The sequence below is a fragment of the Zonotrichia leucophrys genome, chromosome 8, assembly GCF_028769735.1.
Source record: "Zonotrichia leucophrys gambelii isolate GWCS_2022_RI chromosome 8, RI_Zleu_2.0, whole genome shotgun sequence".
Taxonomy (NCBI): Eukaryota; Metazoa; Chordata; class Aves; order Passeriformes; family Passerellidae; genus Zonotrichia; species Zonotrichia leucophrys.
In genome coordinates, this window is record NC_088178.1 from 12,269,538 (window position 1) to 12,287,715 (window position 18,178).

The 18,178-nt window shown below is 35.3% G+C and overlaps 1 protein-coding gene across 3 annotated transcripts in view; it reads right to left on the reverse strand.

Moving 5' to 3' along the window:
* Window positions 1-809: 809 nt before the first annotated feature.
* Window positions 810-18,178, reverse strand: part of AGL (amylo-alpha-1, 6-glucosidase, 4-alpha-glucanotransferase) — a 35,010-nt gene continuing 17,641 nt past the window's right edge. For all 3 annotated transcript variants that reach the window (XM_064720483.1, XM_064720484.1, XM_064720482.1), the window contains exons 17-34: window positions 18,020-18,170; window positions 16,702-16,826; window positions 16,478-16,590; window positions 16,230-16,364; window positions 15,599-15,729; window positions 14,899-15,035; window positions 14,523-14,656; window positions 13,219-13,394; window positions 11,462-11,564; window positions 10,021-10,246; window positions 9,496-9,607; window positions 8,982-9,117; window positions 7,683-7,795; window positions 6,755-6,966; window positions 6,113-6,210; window positions 5,478-5,565; window positions 5,254-5,387; window positions 810-3,865 (exon numbers count right to left, since the gene is read on the reverse strand). In XM_064720483.1, the coding sequence (XP_064576553.1) occupies window positions 3,748-3,865; window positions 5,254-5,387; window positions 5,478-5,565; window positions 6,113-6,210; window positions 6,755-6,966; window positions 7,683-7,795; window positions 8,982-9,117; window positions 9,496-9,607; window positions 10,021-10,246; window positions 11,462-11,564; window positions 13,219-13,394; window positions 14,523-14,656; window positions 14,899-15,035; window positions 15,599-15,729; window positions 16,230-16,364; window positions 16,478-16,590; window positions 16,702-16,826; window positions 18,020-18,170 (2,442 nt within the window). In that variant the 3' untranslated portion in view covers window positions 810-3,747. The remainder of the gene's footprint in view (window positions 3,866-5,253; window positions 5,388-5,477; window positions 5,566-6,112; window positions 6,211-6,754; window positions 6,967-7,682; window positions 7,796-8,981; window positions 9,118-9,495; window positions 9,608-10,020; window positions 10,247-11,461; window positions 11,565-13,218; window positions 13,395-14,522; window positions 14,657-14,898; window positions 15,036-15,598; window positions 15,730-16,229; window positions 16,365-16,477; window positions 16,591-16,701; window positions 16,827-18,019; window positions 18,171-18,178) is intronic.

Here is an 18,178-nt window from a genome sequence, read left to right on the forward strand (position 1 = left end):
CTCCCACAGTAACGCGGGCAGAGCTCCAGTGTCCTCTTCCCCAGTTGCCATCCGCAAGCTCCAGAGCAGCTTTCAAGAGAAACCTTTCAGCCACCAGAAACATTTCATCCATCTGTTCCCCGACTGAGCTGCCATGAGGGCTGAGGCGGCAGCTCTGACCTTACCAACGCCCCCCAACACTTCAGCGACTTGTCATTTTTACATTTCTTTACCCTTTTTTCAAAAGAATACTTATTAAAAGTTTATGCAATAGAATAATAAAGTAATTCCTAAAGAAAATGCTTGAGTAGAGAATTAGAAAAAATCCTATTTTATAAAGCATGGAATGAAATAGGGACACTGCAAAACATATTCAGTATACCAGGCACCTGTGCTGTGAGACTTTGATTTTACAAAGCAGAGCTGAGAAGTAAAAATGCCTTCTCCATAGTGACAGGAGTTTTACTCCAAAAGTTAATCACTGTGTCACCTGGGTATCTGTAAATCAGTTAATCAAGACTGTTGTCTTAGTGAAATTGCAATACTGTAACTGAAATGATATAAACATTAATAGCAGAAGTTCTGCTAACCCAAAACCCTCCAACTCAGATGGGGCAGCTGATACTGACACCAACATAAGAATCTCAGGTTTATGCTTTTTTCCTAATAAGCTGATATTTTTGTAATAAGTGTTGTTAGCACATTTTAACATTCACCTTGAGGAGTTAACAATCTCTCCATTGAGGGTAAACTGCAAGAAGTGAACAAGCAACATCAACTGCAAAGTTTGACCTTTTTAAAAAAAAATCACAAGAAAAGGTTAACTCTGAATTAAAGAATTTTATTTTGTGCATTTCAGAAATGAATAATGACATTTTCTAAAATCAGTGGTTGCTGTGATAGACAGACATGTAAAGCTCATGTTTCCATTTTACATTACAACATGCAGTGTGAGAATGATACATTAGTTTACTTGAATTCTCAAGTTAATCATCTTTGAATAAATCAAGAGCTATTAACTGTGTGAGCATTGGTAACAGTTAAATTATTTCAATTGGGAGGAAAACCAATTTTTAATATAACATAGATCAAGAAGCACCAACTGGAACACAATGGATGCACAGTTCTTACTGAGTTATTTAGTTTAATTCCATTTTACCGATCATAACCTTGCATTACTGCAAGTCCTTGAGTGTAAACAATAAATGATAATGATACAGCTCAGGATCAGTCAATATAAGTCAGCTATTTTTAGGGGATAATGACTTGATCGATATGGATATCAGCTCATTTTATGTTAAGAGTTAACATTGTTTTCTTCCATCTTCATTTTTAAACTGTCTGGCTTGACAAAGTGTTGAGTAGCTTTTTGAGGGAAAAAAAAAGAAAAACCCCAAAACCAATAAACCACCACCCCCCCAAGAAAGTTAATAACCTTAAATCTTACTTTTGTTGCTACTTAACAGCAAAGTCAACCAATACATATTTTTTCCCTATTTAAAATATTTGTCACTAAAACTATGCTCAACTAATCAGTGCAGAAGCAACATTATAAATGGGCATGTTTAGAAGTTTCATAACATATGTATTTTTGCGTACACAGTGGTGATTTATCTTTAAAATTTTACTATTAAATTAGGAAAAAACCCTAGCAGTGACAAATATGCAGTCTCTATCAGCAGTGCAGGTTGCAAAACTGGAAAGCAATCTGTACATAGCATAGGAAGGTTTTGATGAAAAATTACTCATGTTTTTTTTCCCAACACTTAAAGAGTGTTATTGCCAATGACTATAATTTTGACACCTGGTGGAAATCTTCAACAGTTATAGCTCTTAAGCTTTACTTCCAATTTTAAAATGTTTTCATGAAGTAAGAACAAATTATTTTCTGCCATTTTGTTCCTGCTTTCCAAGCCACAGGAGCCATAAAACATACCTTGATATAACACACAAGAAATAAGAATCCAGGAAAACAGTAAAGCTAGTGAAACAGTAGGACAGAAACCTCAATATAATTATCAAGAATTTTGGAAAGTTCAGTGCAGTATGAAAAATACTTTCTATGCCTCTTGCACATTAAAAAAATAATCTGTAGCTGACATTTCAGTAACATTTTTGATCAAATGACATTTCTTATGCATTATGTTGAGAAAATAAAAAATTCCCAACCCATGTACTGCAGCTCAAAAGTTCAGGTATAATACAGACGTTAACCATTCCTAACTTCTAAGGACTGAACACTTGAGCAAGGGAGTTAAAATCCTTATTAACCTTTCAAACAAACAGTATATGAGTATAGCCACTTGCTACAATTCATCTCTTGAACCGGTTAACTTGCCCTTACAGTATCTACCTGAAATACATCTCCCTGAACAAGACAGCATGTGCACTGTACTTTAGACAGAATACAGAAACTTTTAAGTACAGACATGATAAAACCTTGATCTGTGTTTTAGTGCATTATAATTACATCCTGTATTTATTTTTTCAGCATATGTTGTCTAACATTCAGAAATAGTGCTTTTGCTTTTCTGCCTTGTGGTGTGGGAGGTGTTGTCAATCTCACTCCGCCTGTTTATTGCACTAAGATGAAAAAAATTTATGAAGAGTTTGAGAATTACCAACTGCTCTCCTCTCAGTTTGTGAACCCTGAACTTAATAAGGACATGCAGGCATCCAAATATGAAGAAACATGTTTAGCATCATGTTGACTGGACTGCTCCCAAAGGACACCACACAGTATGCTTATTGTTATTGGTGCAATTTCAGAAGGCCCAGAAGCCTCATATTCTCCTTTCTGATAGTAGGTTACTATGTCTTTCCATTGTGTTAAGCATTTCTACCTGATTAACAGAGCTAGGATTTTCCCAAGAAAGAAGGGCTCAGGTGACCCTATCTCTTCAATAAATTAATTTAATAAGCAGTCAAGCACTTTGGCCTTCCCTAACATATAGGCTGTGCATTGTATGCATACTTCTTTTGAATTAGCCATGGTGAAAGCCAGATATAAATGAAAAAACAGGTTTGCTATATGGCTCATGGTATTTAAATAAATCTAAAGACAGATTAACATTGGATGTTACCTCGTTATTGCTTGAGTTAACTCTCAAAGTAAAGTTTTCAAAATTTTATATGTAACTTCAAAAGTTGATTTATTACAGTATTCATACATTTGATTTCGGTGGTTGCTTAGTGGAGTGTTCAATTGAACACATACAGAAACATCCCCATTATACAGTTCAATGGAGAGATAACATATTATGCCTTCATTAATGCATGGTGCTAGAGCAAGAAGCATACCAAACTTAGAAAGCTAGAGGTTAATCTACTCCCCCTTAAGCATGCATTTGCAAAAACATCCATTTACTCTTTAAGAGACGAAGAAAAAAAACATAAGAGCTGTGCAACTTATTTTTAGCTCAGGAAGGAGAAAATTTACTTTGTTACATTAAGATTTTGTTTTGAAAAGGCTAAAAAACCAAAGCTACTTAAAATTAAGTTTGGCATTTTCTTAAAATTGCTCCTTACTAAAAGTTGCTGCATCGAGTGTGCACTGCAGTTTTATTTTATTGTCATGCCCTGATTTTCAAAACATCTAAGCCCCACACAGTTATAGGGCACAGAAGCTGCTGGCATTTAGCATCTCTGAAAGTCAGGACACAAGTGATTGTGCAAAACAGTTAATTTCCCTTGCAGTGTAAGCCAAGTGTTCATTTATGCCCAATAATAAGACCACAGAAGTTTCACCAAATCAATCAAAATAAACTTTTACAAGTCATAAAGGATTTCAAGGATAACACCAATTGACCAGGCCTGAGTTTCACAGCTAAAAGGACAATACTGCCCATTCTCATTGGTTAGTTCTGGAAGTCCTTTCCAGGATGATCTGATAAAAGAAAACAGAAATGAGTACTGTTGTTAGATTATAGATTAAAAAAAAAAATAAAGAACATTTCATTTTAAAGTCTTTTGGAAGATAAGCTCAGTAGGAAACTGAAAAGCTTGACTAAAGGTCTGCTCTCCTACAAGCATAGTATAGCCTTTAATAATTGAGACCTAACACTTTTTTCACCTGCAGTTGTTAAGTGTAGTGGAAGCGTCTGTTCTTCAAAGCAGACTCTCTGCTACTAATAATAGCTGAACTTACACAACTGGTGTGCTGCCCCTGCTTCTCATTCTGGTAGTTTTGCATTTGGAAGATGAAATAACAATGGCATTCAAACTATACTTTAAATTGACTATCCTGCTAAAAAGTGACAAGGGCTGGAAGACAGCATGATTACATAAACCTTCTTTTCCTCCTTAGGAAAAAAACCCCTCCAACAAACTAGCACGCTTACAAAAATAAATCCTGTTGCTACATTAATTATTCTGTACAGAAACAAAGTATCAAAACAGAGTATTAAAAAAAAAGTACGCTATTTTAATAAGACAGAAAAAGCAAAGAGTGTTACCAAACTGCAAGTTATTTCTGATACTACCAAACAAGAGACTTGGTCAAGACACTACATAAAGCAAAATATTGCTTCACAAATCCTTTTTTCTTCCTTGAGTGGTCAGACAAACTCTTTTGTCATGAATCCTGAAGTACTCTTTTGGGCACAAATAAATAGATGTTTCATGTGCTGCAGGACAGATTATATGGAAGATATATCAAGGGGAAGGTGTTTTGTTTAGTTTAGTTTGTCTCAAATCCTTATTAATTAAAATAGACAGCAAAAGAGGAAAAACAGTGTGTGCATTTGGTTTGAGGGAAAATACAAAATGTAAGTTCCTCTGTCTCTTTAGAAAACCAAGGTTATTAGTATGACAGCTTCAGAATCTTAATTTTCTCACTTAGAACACAAAAAATCTAACAATATTTTGCATAATTTTATCTGCTGCAATTTTAATCTGCCACTTCTTGCCCTTCAACTATTATGTTCTACAAAGTTTGTTTTTAAATACTTTGATTTTTTTCAAAAATAACTCACTGACATTTTTTCTGAAACTGACTTCTTGTATGAAATAAGATGCTAATTTTTGTGTATGATTTATTTCACCCAGTCTTCACATGGGTAAGTACTAAGAATTCTGCAACCTGTGAAAGGCACTAGATCTCACCTGTATTTGAAATCTGACTTGAGACCTGCAATTGCATATATTAGTCAACTTCCTATCTAGGAAAGAGATCCTCTTTATACAGTAGATCTGTACTGTTAAATGCATTTGGATGGTGGATACCACTAGCTTGGTATTTTGAATATTTTGTATCTGTGTTTGTTGTTACCTTACCTTTCAAGATGAACATAGTGGCGAGAAAGAACATTCTTAATCATGACTACAGTTTTTGCATATATCTCTGGACCAATCAACCTAGAGAAATACAGTTTGGCACGAAGAAAATATCCAATTGGCCACAGCCATTCCTAAACAAAGAAAGAAAGAGATGATTATCAAAGCAGTTGGTTTGAAAAAATGACTACACTTTCTCTAAAATTGAAGGAAGTAGTTCTTACAGGTCCTTGGTGATAATTAAACCCTCTGGCTACATTGTAGTTGTCATTGTCAAGAGCATTATCATAGACTCCACAGTACACCATATCACTGCAAAAAAAAAAGTATTATGCAAACAAAGTCTTAATTAAAAATGATACACAGAAAATGAGAACAGAAATTAACCAAAACACTTGTCATTTATATTTATTGATGGTTAAGTTAGGGAGTCTCCAATAAGTTATGTACTTTACATGACAGTGAAATTGCAAATAAAGCTTAAATTTGTAGGAAAATGGTCAACATCTTGAAAGGACTTAAGAGTCATAATTCCATCCTTTTACTCAAGCTGCAGTGCTGTACACTGTATCAAACACTCTATGTCCCAAAATGCAAATTCAACATTTTTGGTATGATACCAAATTTGACTTGCTTACTGTGAGCCATGCAAAACCACCCAGCCACTGCCTACATAAAGAAATCAATTACACGGACTTCAAAAGAATTGTTCTGGAAGTACTTCCTGCAGCCTTATTTCATTGGTATAAATGAAGATTTCACACCATCACCACCACCCCTGCCCTACATCAAATAATTCCTACTGTTCTGTTTATCATCTTTAGGAATTACCACTTGGGCTTATCTCTACTGTACTTACTCTGGGTCTAAGGTTTTCATGCCTAATGGACCAAGAAGCTTCTCCTCTGCTATCTGCAGAGCTTTCCAAGCTCTCTCAGGAGTAAACAACTCAGGGGCCTAATAAAATAATAAAGATTTAATGAATAATGTCTGTGCATATACATACATAAGGCTGTGTATACAAATGCAGAAGACAACAAAGAGCTTGAGTTTTGCATTACTGAATCAACTTCTGGAACCTGAAAGTCAGAGTAAGCAGGAACACAGAAGGTATCCAGTTATTTTTTAAATTTTGATTTTATTTTATAAACCCTTGACAAATATCATTACTGAAGCTCTTTACAAATCCAATGAAGATAAAGACTCCTTCCTTTTTAGCCAACTTGATGGGAAAAGCAGCCTCCCAGACCTAGCCATGAAAGATATTCTGAACACAGTGAACACAGCAAATTGGCAAGTCCAGTCTCGATATATTTTTAGGATATAGTCCAAGAGGAACGAATATTAAAAGCATGGAAAAAAAAAGCTGCTTTCAAAAAGTTATTCCAAGCAATGTATGTTCCTGATAGAATGCCATGCAGACAGACCTTAAAATTCTCTTTATAACTGAACTAAGCTAGCATTTAAGTGCAAAGCCCTCCTCCCACTCCCCCACACTTACCACAACCATTGCTATTGGAAAATTTGGCCTGAGTTGGTAATCACACCATGGACTCGAAGCTCCATAGCTGTCCTTATAAATTCCACGTTTGTGTACAAGATCTGGGTGTTTTTCATTAGGATCTGCTGGATTCTCAGAGACAAAGAACAGCTTTTCAAAGTGTCCTTGAATTTTCCTGTCCCACTCATCATATGTGATGATCTCCTCTTTTCCTGCAAGATATTTTAGATGGTTTTAATTTTCTGCAATCAGCCACAGTGACAACAGCAGAAGTACGCTTCTTGAATTCCTGACACTTAATATAACAGGAGCAGACCAAGAGCACCTCTCTCAGTTTGTGATTCCCTACATTTAGGCCAATTGTACAGATCACAGGAGCAACAACTCACTGAAATTTCTAGTGAGACTAATGCAACATCAGAGTCTCCACAGAGCACATATTCACTTGGGCTGGCTAAGGTTGAAGGAACTTTGTGATTAGAAGAGTACTCCCTCCAAAAGATAAGGGACTTGCTATGATATTTATGTAAATATTCCCAGCAAGGGGCTTTCTATGTTATGAACACTGCGGGAGGGACAGAGAGCTAAAATAAAGTGTCCTGCATCATTTTAATTTGCATTCTTGTACTGAATGATGCAATCATCACAATACACAAAAACCTTACCACTTACACCCATTTTGAGAAAAGGTATTCAGACTCTGAAATTCCTTTGTAATCCACAGAACAAACTGTGTGAAATATTGAGAAGACAATATAAACTTCTAATAAATTTTTATACTAACAAAATTATTTTGATCATACAAGATACTTTCTCAAGTTTTGCCCTTTTACCCCTAAACCTTCTTCTGAGGTTATATGGCCACTATTTCATTGTTTTAGTTATTTTATACCCCATTAATAAAATTATGAGATGTGTCTGTTTTTACCATGTCTTTTTACAGTGACTCCACGAAATGGAAATATGTTTTTCCCAGATAAATCCATCAACCAGCGAACAGCCGACTTGCACAGGCCAACCATTTCCACAGCAGAGCCATCTCTAAAATAATAATGATAAATACCCCTCATTATTTACTTTAAGAAGGCTATTAAAGTTCAATGAGTAACTGGAACAATTACATTCATAAGTCTCTTATTTAGACAATATCTTTTTTCTTATTTTTTCTTATTTTCCTTCTATTCCTCTACTTCTCAGTCAGGGAATTAACTTGATTGTAATCTGCATAGCAAATCATCTTTTTGTGTCCAACAGGCTTATTTAAAGTGATATGATCATACCCAGGTAATTAGCCCAAATGGAAGATAATTTTATACCAGTGATTAAGAACATAAAAAAAGAATCAACCCCAAATGTGGTCCTCTGATGTTCAAACTGTGTTCAATACAAAGCTAGTCAACAGCACACACACTTCTGTAACTTAGGTAATAGTTCTGCCATAAGAGACTACTCATGTCAAAAGTGAGGGATTAAAATTAGCACTAAATGCGCTTCTTGGACTTGCTTCTTTTTTCAGGTAATATTCATGTAATCAGTATATGCAAATATTTCATATTGTATCACAATCAGCTTTACTGTGTACTTGATGGAATTTTCTCTCTCATATCTCCAACTCAGCCTCTTTTGGAAAGTACTTCAACCACTCTTGGTTACCAATTAAAATGCTTGACTTGGCAAGCAAGATAACATTTTCCTTAATTCTTACCCATGGATGGCAATTTATTTGAAACTGATATTGTACTAAATTCAAGCAAGGATGCCTGCAGCATTTTGCTAGCACGTAATAAACAGCCTATGTCAAAATGTTTAATCTCAACTCTTAAAATGTAGATGCTGTAAATATTTTTGAATTCAAACATAGAAGTATTCAAACAACACAATTATCAATATATAACTCAAATGGGAAGTTTGAATAACAAAGTCCTGCTAGTACAGCAAGTATACACTATTTCCTAAATTACATTTTACTACCAGAATTCAGAAGTCAACTCTTGGCATGGAGCTAAGACTGTGACAGAAGCCATGGGCTTCACCTGCCCAAGAACACAGCTTCTGACTTCAAATCAGCATAAAGAAAAAAATTCCATAATGATTTTAGTAGGTGGAAACATTTAGAACATTTGAGAGATAACCTCTCAGATGTGTCAACAGAACTCATAGGTTCTGCAGAAGAATTTAAGGTAAAAAAAGAATTTAAAAAACCCCTCCTCAAGCCCGGCTTTCATACCTCGGAGTAGCGGGAATTCCTGTGTTGCGAGCCTTGTCGCTCTCTCCCATTTTATCCATCCAAGTGCCACAATTGAAGCGGTTCCCTCCAAAGACAAAGCCAGTTTCATGGTCAATGCCTGCAGTTACATTAAAACCTGGCAAGAAAGAATATCAGGTGTTAGGTTCATTTTTTTAGGGAAAACAAAACCCCAAATACCAGCACCCCTCACCCAACTTCCTAATGAACATGAAGACCTTCCAACAAGAGATCTGAGGTAGGTTTCTAAAGGTAACTGTACTTTAAGTGAAATTTTAAAGGTAACTTGCACCATAACATATGACCAGTTGCTAACAATAAGCTATTATTTAGGCACTTCAAGAATATTACATATATATATAAAGCAATACACTTTTAGTTACAATAAATGTATATTTTAAAAATGCTCAATAGAAAGAGAAAATAAGAGGAAAAGGAAATACAAAATATACTCATCAACTTCTGTTTTGCACAGCAAGTGTTCTGTGTATGTTACCTTCATCTCTCATTTTTTGGTCAATCTGAGGACCAGCATTCCTTTCTCGGAAATTTATGCCTTCCATGTGTCGTTGCATTGCCTCCTGTATTACTTCATAAAGTGGCTGATCCTAGATTCATTACATGTTTGGATGACATGTGAAAAGCAAGATGAAAAATTAGTAGAAAGCATTTCTTAAACCTCTAGTTTATATAATATTCCAAAACAACTCCCACACCATCAAACATTTTTCAAGTAGCATTCTTGGCAATGCCAATAACATTGCATACAACTTTTCATATAAACATTTTTCAAGACAAAAAACAACAAAAAGATTTAGAAGCTGATGGAATTGTTTTTCCTCCTTGCACTTGGTCTAATCAGGTGATACAAGAAGTGCCCAAAATGTGGAATTCTTGTGCTACAATCAAATTTCACCATAAACAACAGATAGCAACAGGTTCCTGTAGCTAGAAAAAAATTACATCCTTTCATTAAAACACTATAGTTTTGTTAAATAGTTCAATTAGAAGAATTTTTTACCACAGTGCCTGCAGGCTGAGGAGAAGAGTCATCCCTTGGGTACATCCTAGAAACAGGACACCTGAGAATGTCTAATCCATTGGGAACAATTTTACAGTACTCCTGGATGCACTGAAGCCACCACCACACAGCATCACGACAGTTGTATCTGGCATGTGTCCCCCCACCGAGCAGATTGGGAATGAGACCATGTCTTAAAGTCCCAGCAAATGCTAAAATGATGTTTCTAGAACAAAAGAGAATCACAGTCTTGACAAAGTTGCCTTCAAGGCCATTGTTAGACCAAGCATCAAGTACAAAGCATACAGGGTTACGATAATAGCAAGAAGACAAACAGCGTCTTAAAGACAGATTCCAAAAGTTTGCTGTTGAAAGCTACAAATTACTCAATTTAGCATGAACTTCTTTTACAACAAAAAACCACCCATTCCCTAACAAATTCCTCAACATGAATACATTTAAGTCAGTTTGTACAAAATATACATCATCTATTCATATGGAAAAGATAATTTGCTTTTTAATAGGTAGTGATATAGATCCTAAATCCAAATCCCACTGAGGTCACAGGGAAGGTTTTTATTGACCTTGTTTATGATTACCCTGGTATCCATTCTGATGGGTGGGGTGGAATGGGGACGGAGGGCAGGAGTAGATGGGAAATTCCTATTAAAATACAGAGAGGTGACAGCAACTGAGGTTATGAGAAGTTTCATTGAGAACCGTTGCACATACCTTGCAGAAAACACGGATTCCAACTAGCTTTAAAAGGCAAAATAAATATCCTAGTTGACTGCAGATCTCTCTGCATGAGAAAGCTAACAGTTGGCCAAATGTACAGCAGCATAAATACATGCTGATTTACACCAACTGATTTTTATGTTTCTATTATGTGCCAAACTCCACTCAAATTAATATTAATCAAAATACCAAATTCATCTGGCATATCTATGGCTCATTTGTCAGGTTAAATATTTATAGCTACCAGATTGCAACAACACAATTAGTTGATATCTAGTATCAACAGACCAGAACTAGCACTTACAAAAAAATCAAGACAGACCTGCATTCACACCTTTCTGTTTAGAACAGTATTTTCTTTTGCTACTATAAATTTTTATGTAAAGAATTCTGAAATTATTGCTCAGCAACATGATGCAAGTACTAGTGAAACAATCACTTTGTTCAATGACAAACAGTAGCACTGCTGGAGTTAAAACTACAGAACATCAGCTTTATATCAGTGCTAAGAAGGTAAAAGACTATTTGAGTAGTATTTTTAATCCCACTTACAAGAAGCTCCCAAATATGTCTAGGGCCATTAAAGTTTTATACTGCCATCAACTGGTTCAAACATCTTGTGCATCAGCTCAGGTTTTGAGAGCATTGCTTTTTTTCTAAGTGCCTACAAAGCCAACAAGAACCAAGGCTAGGCCACTCTTACCTTGCTTCTAGATAGCGCCCAGTAACTAACAGTAGCCCTCTTAGTGCAATAAAAGTATCCCTTCCCCAGGAACGAAAAATTCCAGAAGAAAAGTGAGGTAAACCTGAAAAGAAACATCATTATTCATCTAATGAAGTGATATAGCAGAAATCTCCAAGCACACATGTATAAAATAACCAGAAGTAAAAAAAAATAATCCTCATATCTTTCTCCTAGATTAAGATGTTTCAAATAAACAATCTCCTCAGACTGAGTTCTTGATAAATACATCCTATTCTAGATTAATGTCTTCTAGAATTTCAAGATCACACAAAAGCACTTCTCATACCACTAACAGTAACATTTTAATTTTTATTAAATCACCTGGCAACTTAACCAAAATTTAATTAAAAGAAACAGAAAGAAAACCAACAAAAAAAATCAGAATTATGTTTGGAACATTTTGTTGGAAAGAGTTTATGCATTAGAGTTGTGGCATCTCAGCAGCATGAAGGGATGAGACTGTTCTCAGACACTGTGGAAGACATCCTGCTACTCTCTTCCAGCAGCTTAGAGATCTATATTCTACTGCAGACATTATAACATGCAGCTTTAGGAATGATCCTAACTGATAAGGCAGAATAATTCCAACTGTGACATGCATACTTGTCTTTTCTGCCATTTGTTTCCTTTTGTGATCTATTAAACAGAAACTCCAATGGCAAAGTTGCAAACCAGAAGTCTCTTGTGCATGCTTGGTCACTTTAACAAAGAATTTGCTAATTCTCAAATATGGCCTCCACATCTCTGCAAATTTATAGTACATGGCAGCAGCACTTGAGAATGACAATCTGTGTACAATTTAAAAATCTCAGGCACATCTACCAGTGAGTATGTGAAAGGAATATTTAAAACCAAACCCTTCAGTATAATTAATCTTTATGACCAGTTTAAGGGAACACTGTGCCTCTGTGCTTCTAGGTAACACTGAAGCAGGCAGATGGAATGTTATTAAAATCCAGAAACTAAAAGCAATAAAGCTACACAAGAGTGATGGCAAAAGGAAGAAAAGCACTCCACTAAGAGAGATGCCACTGCATCTGTGGATGCTTAAAAGTTTCCATGGCTTCAGAAAAGGAATGAGCCAACTCAGAACCAAAATAAACTCATTCTAAGCCAGAGAAGATAATACTTTGGACATAGGCAAATGCCCATAGGAAGACTGCCAGATGCTGGCAGAACATTTGGAGGTATAAATACTACTTGCTGACTGCTTTTACACTCTTTCCTTTTGGAGACAGTTTTAGATCAGGAGTTCTTCTGGTCTGCTAATGGTTCTGAGAATGTGTAACCATAAATTCACTGTTGTTTCTCCATTACAATCCACGTTTTAAATTCACATTTATAAAAGACAGACTAAAACCCCTTATGATAAATATACTCATCTCATACTATACTTCCAGAAGCAAGTCTTCTGGAAAGGAAAACAATATTTTTTTAGATCTCTGTATATGGTAACAACAAATACAGCAAGAAAAGTCTCTAAACAAAGCATTGATATATAAAGCTCTCCTTCCCAACCCCCAAGAGTACTACTAGAGAAAACTTCCATACCTTTAACATGAGCAAATCTTTACCTTAAACACAAGTAAAGCGAGTGAAATTGCTACATTTTATACACAGTTTCTGACATATGGCTCTCAAATATGATGCAGAAGATTTTAATATAGTTGCTAAAAGCAATTTAACTGTTTTGGAAAACTGTTGTTCTCACTTACCAGCTGCCAAGGAAACACAACATTGTTCTTTCTGATTTGTAATCTCATTCAGCCTATAGGGAACATCATGTAAGGAAGGAGACAGATCTGGCAGACAAGGGTATTTTCCTATCCCACATAACTGAATGGAACCCAAGGAAAGGTGTTTAACAAATGTTGATCCATTCTGCACAAAGCTGTAATTCAACAGAATTAAATTAAAATAACTTTGCATTCAACAACAGCAGTCTATAAAATGTACCCTTTTTTATTTACAGAAGGCTATGACAAGCATTACATGTAAGAAATTAAAAAAACTAGCAATGAACTAATACTAGCATTTTGCATTAACTGATTTTTTATCTAAGATTTAATTTGTAAATCACATGTTTTCCTAAAATGGGTGCCCAATGTTAAGAATCAAATCTTAATGGATTACTGCCATGGAAGTGTTAATAACATGTACTTCTACAAAACAGTTCAGAACAAGAAGTTGTTTTGGTTTAGTTAATGCCTATACACACACCTAAGATTTCAAAAATATGATAAAAAATATTTTACTATGAACAAAAGTTTGTCAAAACTAGTCAGTATTTTTAAAGTTCATATTTTTACATATATCTACACAAAGTGCAAATAAAAAAAAACTGTTAAGGCATTCCCTGAAATAGTTGATCTCCATTCCTGACTAGCTGATCTCCAAGCATTTTTTCAGAAAATGCATTACGTTCCATGATTGCACAGCCATACCAGATTCTATTCTCATTTTAACATCCCTGTTTCTACAAAACATATCAAACAGTATTGACTTGTTCAGTACAGTCATAGCTACAATGAAGCCTCCATGAAATGAGTCTCCCTTCCCTTTGCAAAAAAAACCGGAAGCAGACTCTGAAGTTATTTCAAAAAGTAAGCAGAGTGCTCAGATAATGGGGAGTAATAATGAAGTAGTGTTGAAGAAGGCATCAAATACAATCTGGTATTTTCTTAGTTACCTGAACTTTAAGAAATTATTGCATTGGTACTAAAATTGTAGCCAAAAAAAAGCTTCCAAAGCCAGGCATAAAAGATGCCAGCTTAGGGTGTCCTCCTCCTACTGTGCAATCTCAACAGTAGTTATCAATTAAAATCCTGGAGATGTCTGAACACTCAAGTCTTCCAAACCACCACTGTTAGAAGATGGATTTGATAATTCTCTACCTATTTTTCCCTCCTACACTAGAGGACTATGAAAATATTCAAATTGCATTCTCCAGCAGATAAAATTTAAAAAGTTATGATGTATCCAGATGCCTTTACAGCTTTGACAAACAGGCCAAGCATACCTTGACATCTGATGCCATGCCACATCCAGAAGCGTTGTGTATGCTCCCACTAATATGGCATCAAAGTAACACGGGATGAGGTAACGTGGAATTCTCTTTAGGTACACAAACATGGCCTTCAGCCATTTACCCACCTAGTAAAATACAACAGAATTAGAACTTGATCCATCAAAGTTCAAAAGCCAGTGCCTTCAGGATTCATATTGTTACAATATTATACCCCAGCTGTGCTGTACCCTACTGCTCCAAACTTTCTCAGAGTTAGGAAATATGTTATAGACAGTCTGAATTAAAAAAAAAAAATTATCAGTAACTGGAAATGAAACTAACTAGCAATCTGAAACCCTGAAGTTACCAAATAAGTATTTTTACTCACTTCTGCACAGGCTCCAGCACGTGAAATCAGACGATTACTGACATAATCAATCATCCAGTCTCCAGATCTTAAATTATCACAGAATGGATGACCCAAATCATTCTTTGGTCTAATGTCTGCCATCACTGACATTAACCCTGAAGACACAAACCCAACTCTGTATTAAAAGACATTATCACAAACAGCAGTTACAATGCAGGAGCAAAAGGTACATAGCAACAGATGCTTTAACTGGATGGCTTCTCTCCATCTGCATAACAAGCTACAATCCAATTCTAGTTTCCTCAGCATAAATCCTAGAAATTTATGAACATCATTGCAAATAACTAGCATGAGGGAATTTGTATGCTTGATAAATGACAGACACTCCTCAGTAATCTAGTAACACCTCGGGTTAGATTAATGCAACTTTTCACTGGAAGTGTATTTTTCTTTTACTTTAAAAGTCAAGGCACTGGTGTTAAAACACGTCCTGGGCTGCAGTGTTCAGTTTCAAAGCATTGAGAGAGGGGTTTTGTTCTAGTATGAGATTTCCTGGGTACAACACCAATTAGTAGCAAGGTCAAGCAGAAAAAAACTACTTTTTATAGCAAACCATGGCAACAGCAACACGACAGCATTATTGTGTGATGTGATTGAAATGGAGCAGTTCTCATTTACTTTTTTTACTTGACAGAAAAAATAATGCTGAAACTATTACCTTGGAGGCCTGCATACTTTAGGGGTGACCAGTTTGGTATATTGTAACAGCCTCCACCATCTTCCTGTTCTTCTGCCTCACATCTATACAGCACTTGATTTAGTTCAGCCAAAGTTAGTTTAGAAGCAATTCTGAAAATACAAGGCAAGAGAATAAAACCCAAAATAACATCAGTAAGGAAAGACAGAAAGGATTTCACAAACAATTCTCATTTCAGACTTAAATTAAAATACTAAAATATATACAGTTCTCTAAATACTTTCATCTTGGAAATTAGGAGCCTAATTTTTCAGGTTTTCAACATGCTCTCAGATGTTTCAGTGTTTATTTAGAAACACAGTATTATGTTCAAAATCACACCCAAACAATCACACCCTAACACTGAGAAGCAGACCATGTTAAAGTCTACTTTAGGCAGCAATTACACAAACTGGGAAGTTTTTCAGTATTAACTCCACTTACTATTACACATATAAGAAGATCTCTCATAGTTTTCATTGCACTCTGACAATTCAAACTCCATCTGTATCACCACCACCAAAACTCAACAACCCTCAGCAATTGTACACAATACTCTCAGCTCCTCCAGGAGCTCTCGCGGTTCTAAGTCAGAAGCTTAAAGAGTACTTACGAAGAAAATGGTGTTTTTAATATTGGTGCTGAGTGATCATCAGGAAGACTTCCAGATTTAAAGTGAGAGCTGAACTGGATCAAATGATTGCGGAGTATCCCCACAGCCTCTTGTGCCTTTGGGTCCAGACTAACTCTGTAAATAAAAATGCACATCTTGTAGAAGAACAGCACATGGAAGAACTATTCTCCAGTCTCCTATCATACTTTTCAAACCCACACAGCCATATGGCAACGATAGTAACATACCTGAATACTATTACACTTCCTGGGGTCAATCTTTCAAATTCTATTTCTTGAACGAATTCATTTGGCCCTTTTATAGCAGTTCCAGCTTGCTTTATGATTTTACTGTCTTTTATCTTAAAAAAGAAAATAAATTTGCAACTGAAATCCACTGTCTTTTTTTCTAATATAAAATATGACAAATTAAAAAATATTGTATCAGAACATGGGTGAAGGAGGCTAATTACCTGGATATGCTCCCTGAGTTCCATTGTGAAATTAGGCAATCCATTTATAAAATGTAGATCTTTTTTGTAAGGACTAGCACTTCTCTCAATGGTCCTTGCCTCAAGTACTACTTCATCTATTTTTCCTAGAAAAAGTTAAACCATATTGCAGCTCTTAAGATATTTGAAATTAAAAAAGTGATTCTTTTGAAATTATGAAACAAAAGCTAAAATGAAAAAACCAAATATTCAATAGACAAGTCTGTTGCACAGCAGAAGAACAGAAACATATTGCAAGTATTTTAAATACCTATAAATATTCTTTACACACTCATATGCTGTACTGTATTTAAAATGGCAATTTTTGTCATTTTATAATAAATTAATCATAAAATCAGATGTCTTTTACTGGTCATCAGCTTTCTTAATTTTCCTATTGTCTTTCAGGAGACTATGCCACACTGCTTTCCAAACTGCAGCTACAAATGGTTTATCTTTAAGCGGTAACAATTTATTATTAATACAGAAATTCTAATTTTCTGTCTCTTTTAAGTAATTCACAGACATAAGGTATGCAAGTCTTGTAAATAACTTAAAATATAATGTGACTGATTTTAAAACAAGCACACAAATGCACTCAAAGAACTAAGTACATTTGAAAAGCCAGTTTGGAAAGCTTCTCTTCAGAAACATTTCCAGGTAATGCATAGAAGGTGTTTATACTTTGCTACTTTTACATACAGTAAATATTCTGCATAATTAATTATGCAGAGTATACATTATACTTTGCTACTTTTACGTACAGTAAATACTCTGCATAACTAATTACGTACTGCATAAATATACTATGTATTTATATATGTAATGCATACATTTTGTCTTCACATTAACTTATTCAATACAGAGATTTATCAAGATGTATTTTCAAGGTACCAAACCGCTATATATATTTGAAAGCTGAACAACAATAGAATCAACGAATAGGATAAAATTTTAACCTTTTTTTCCCTGTATAACAGAATAAACAATAATTCCCCCAACTCTGTACAATTACTGTGAACTATTACTAGTTCACAAACAAGACCATAACCCCCTCCCTCCACGGGGAACTTGCAGCAGGATTATACTCAATATGAATGTTTCTGAAAACCCTAAGCATTGCAAGTCTATTATTGGTTCTTAAACCACTTTTGGGACATACACGTTAGTACATAGAAAAGGAGTGTTATATCCTGAAAGTTCTCATATGGATTTCATGAGCATGTGCTTGAAGTTAAAATGCATAAATAACTTGAAACTTCTGTACATGACAACAGCTTTTGGAAAGAAGTTTGTTTACCTGGGATACACATTTCAGGTACTTCTTTACTGTAGAAACAAGTTTTAGGATCCCTGAAGGCAGTTCGACACACAGCCACAACAGACTGGTGTGTGTTAGGGCAGTGTCTTGTCACTGCAACTATATCTTCATCAACTTGATCCACATACACCTAGAAAA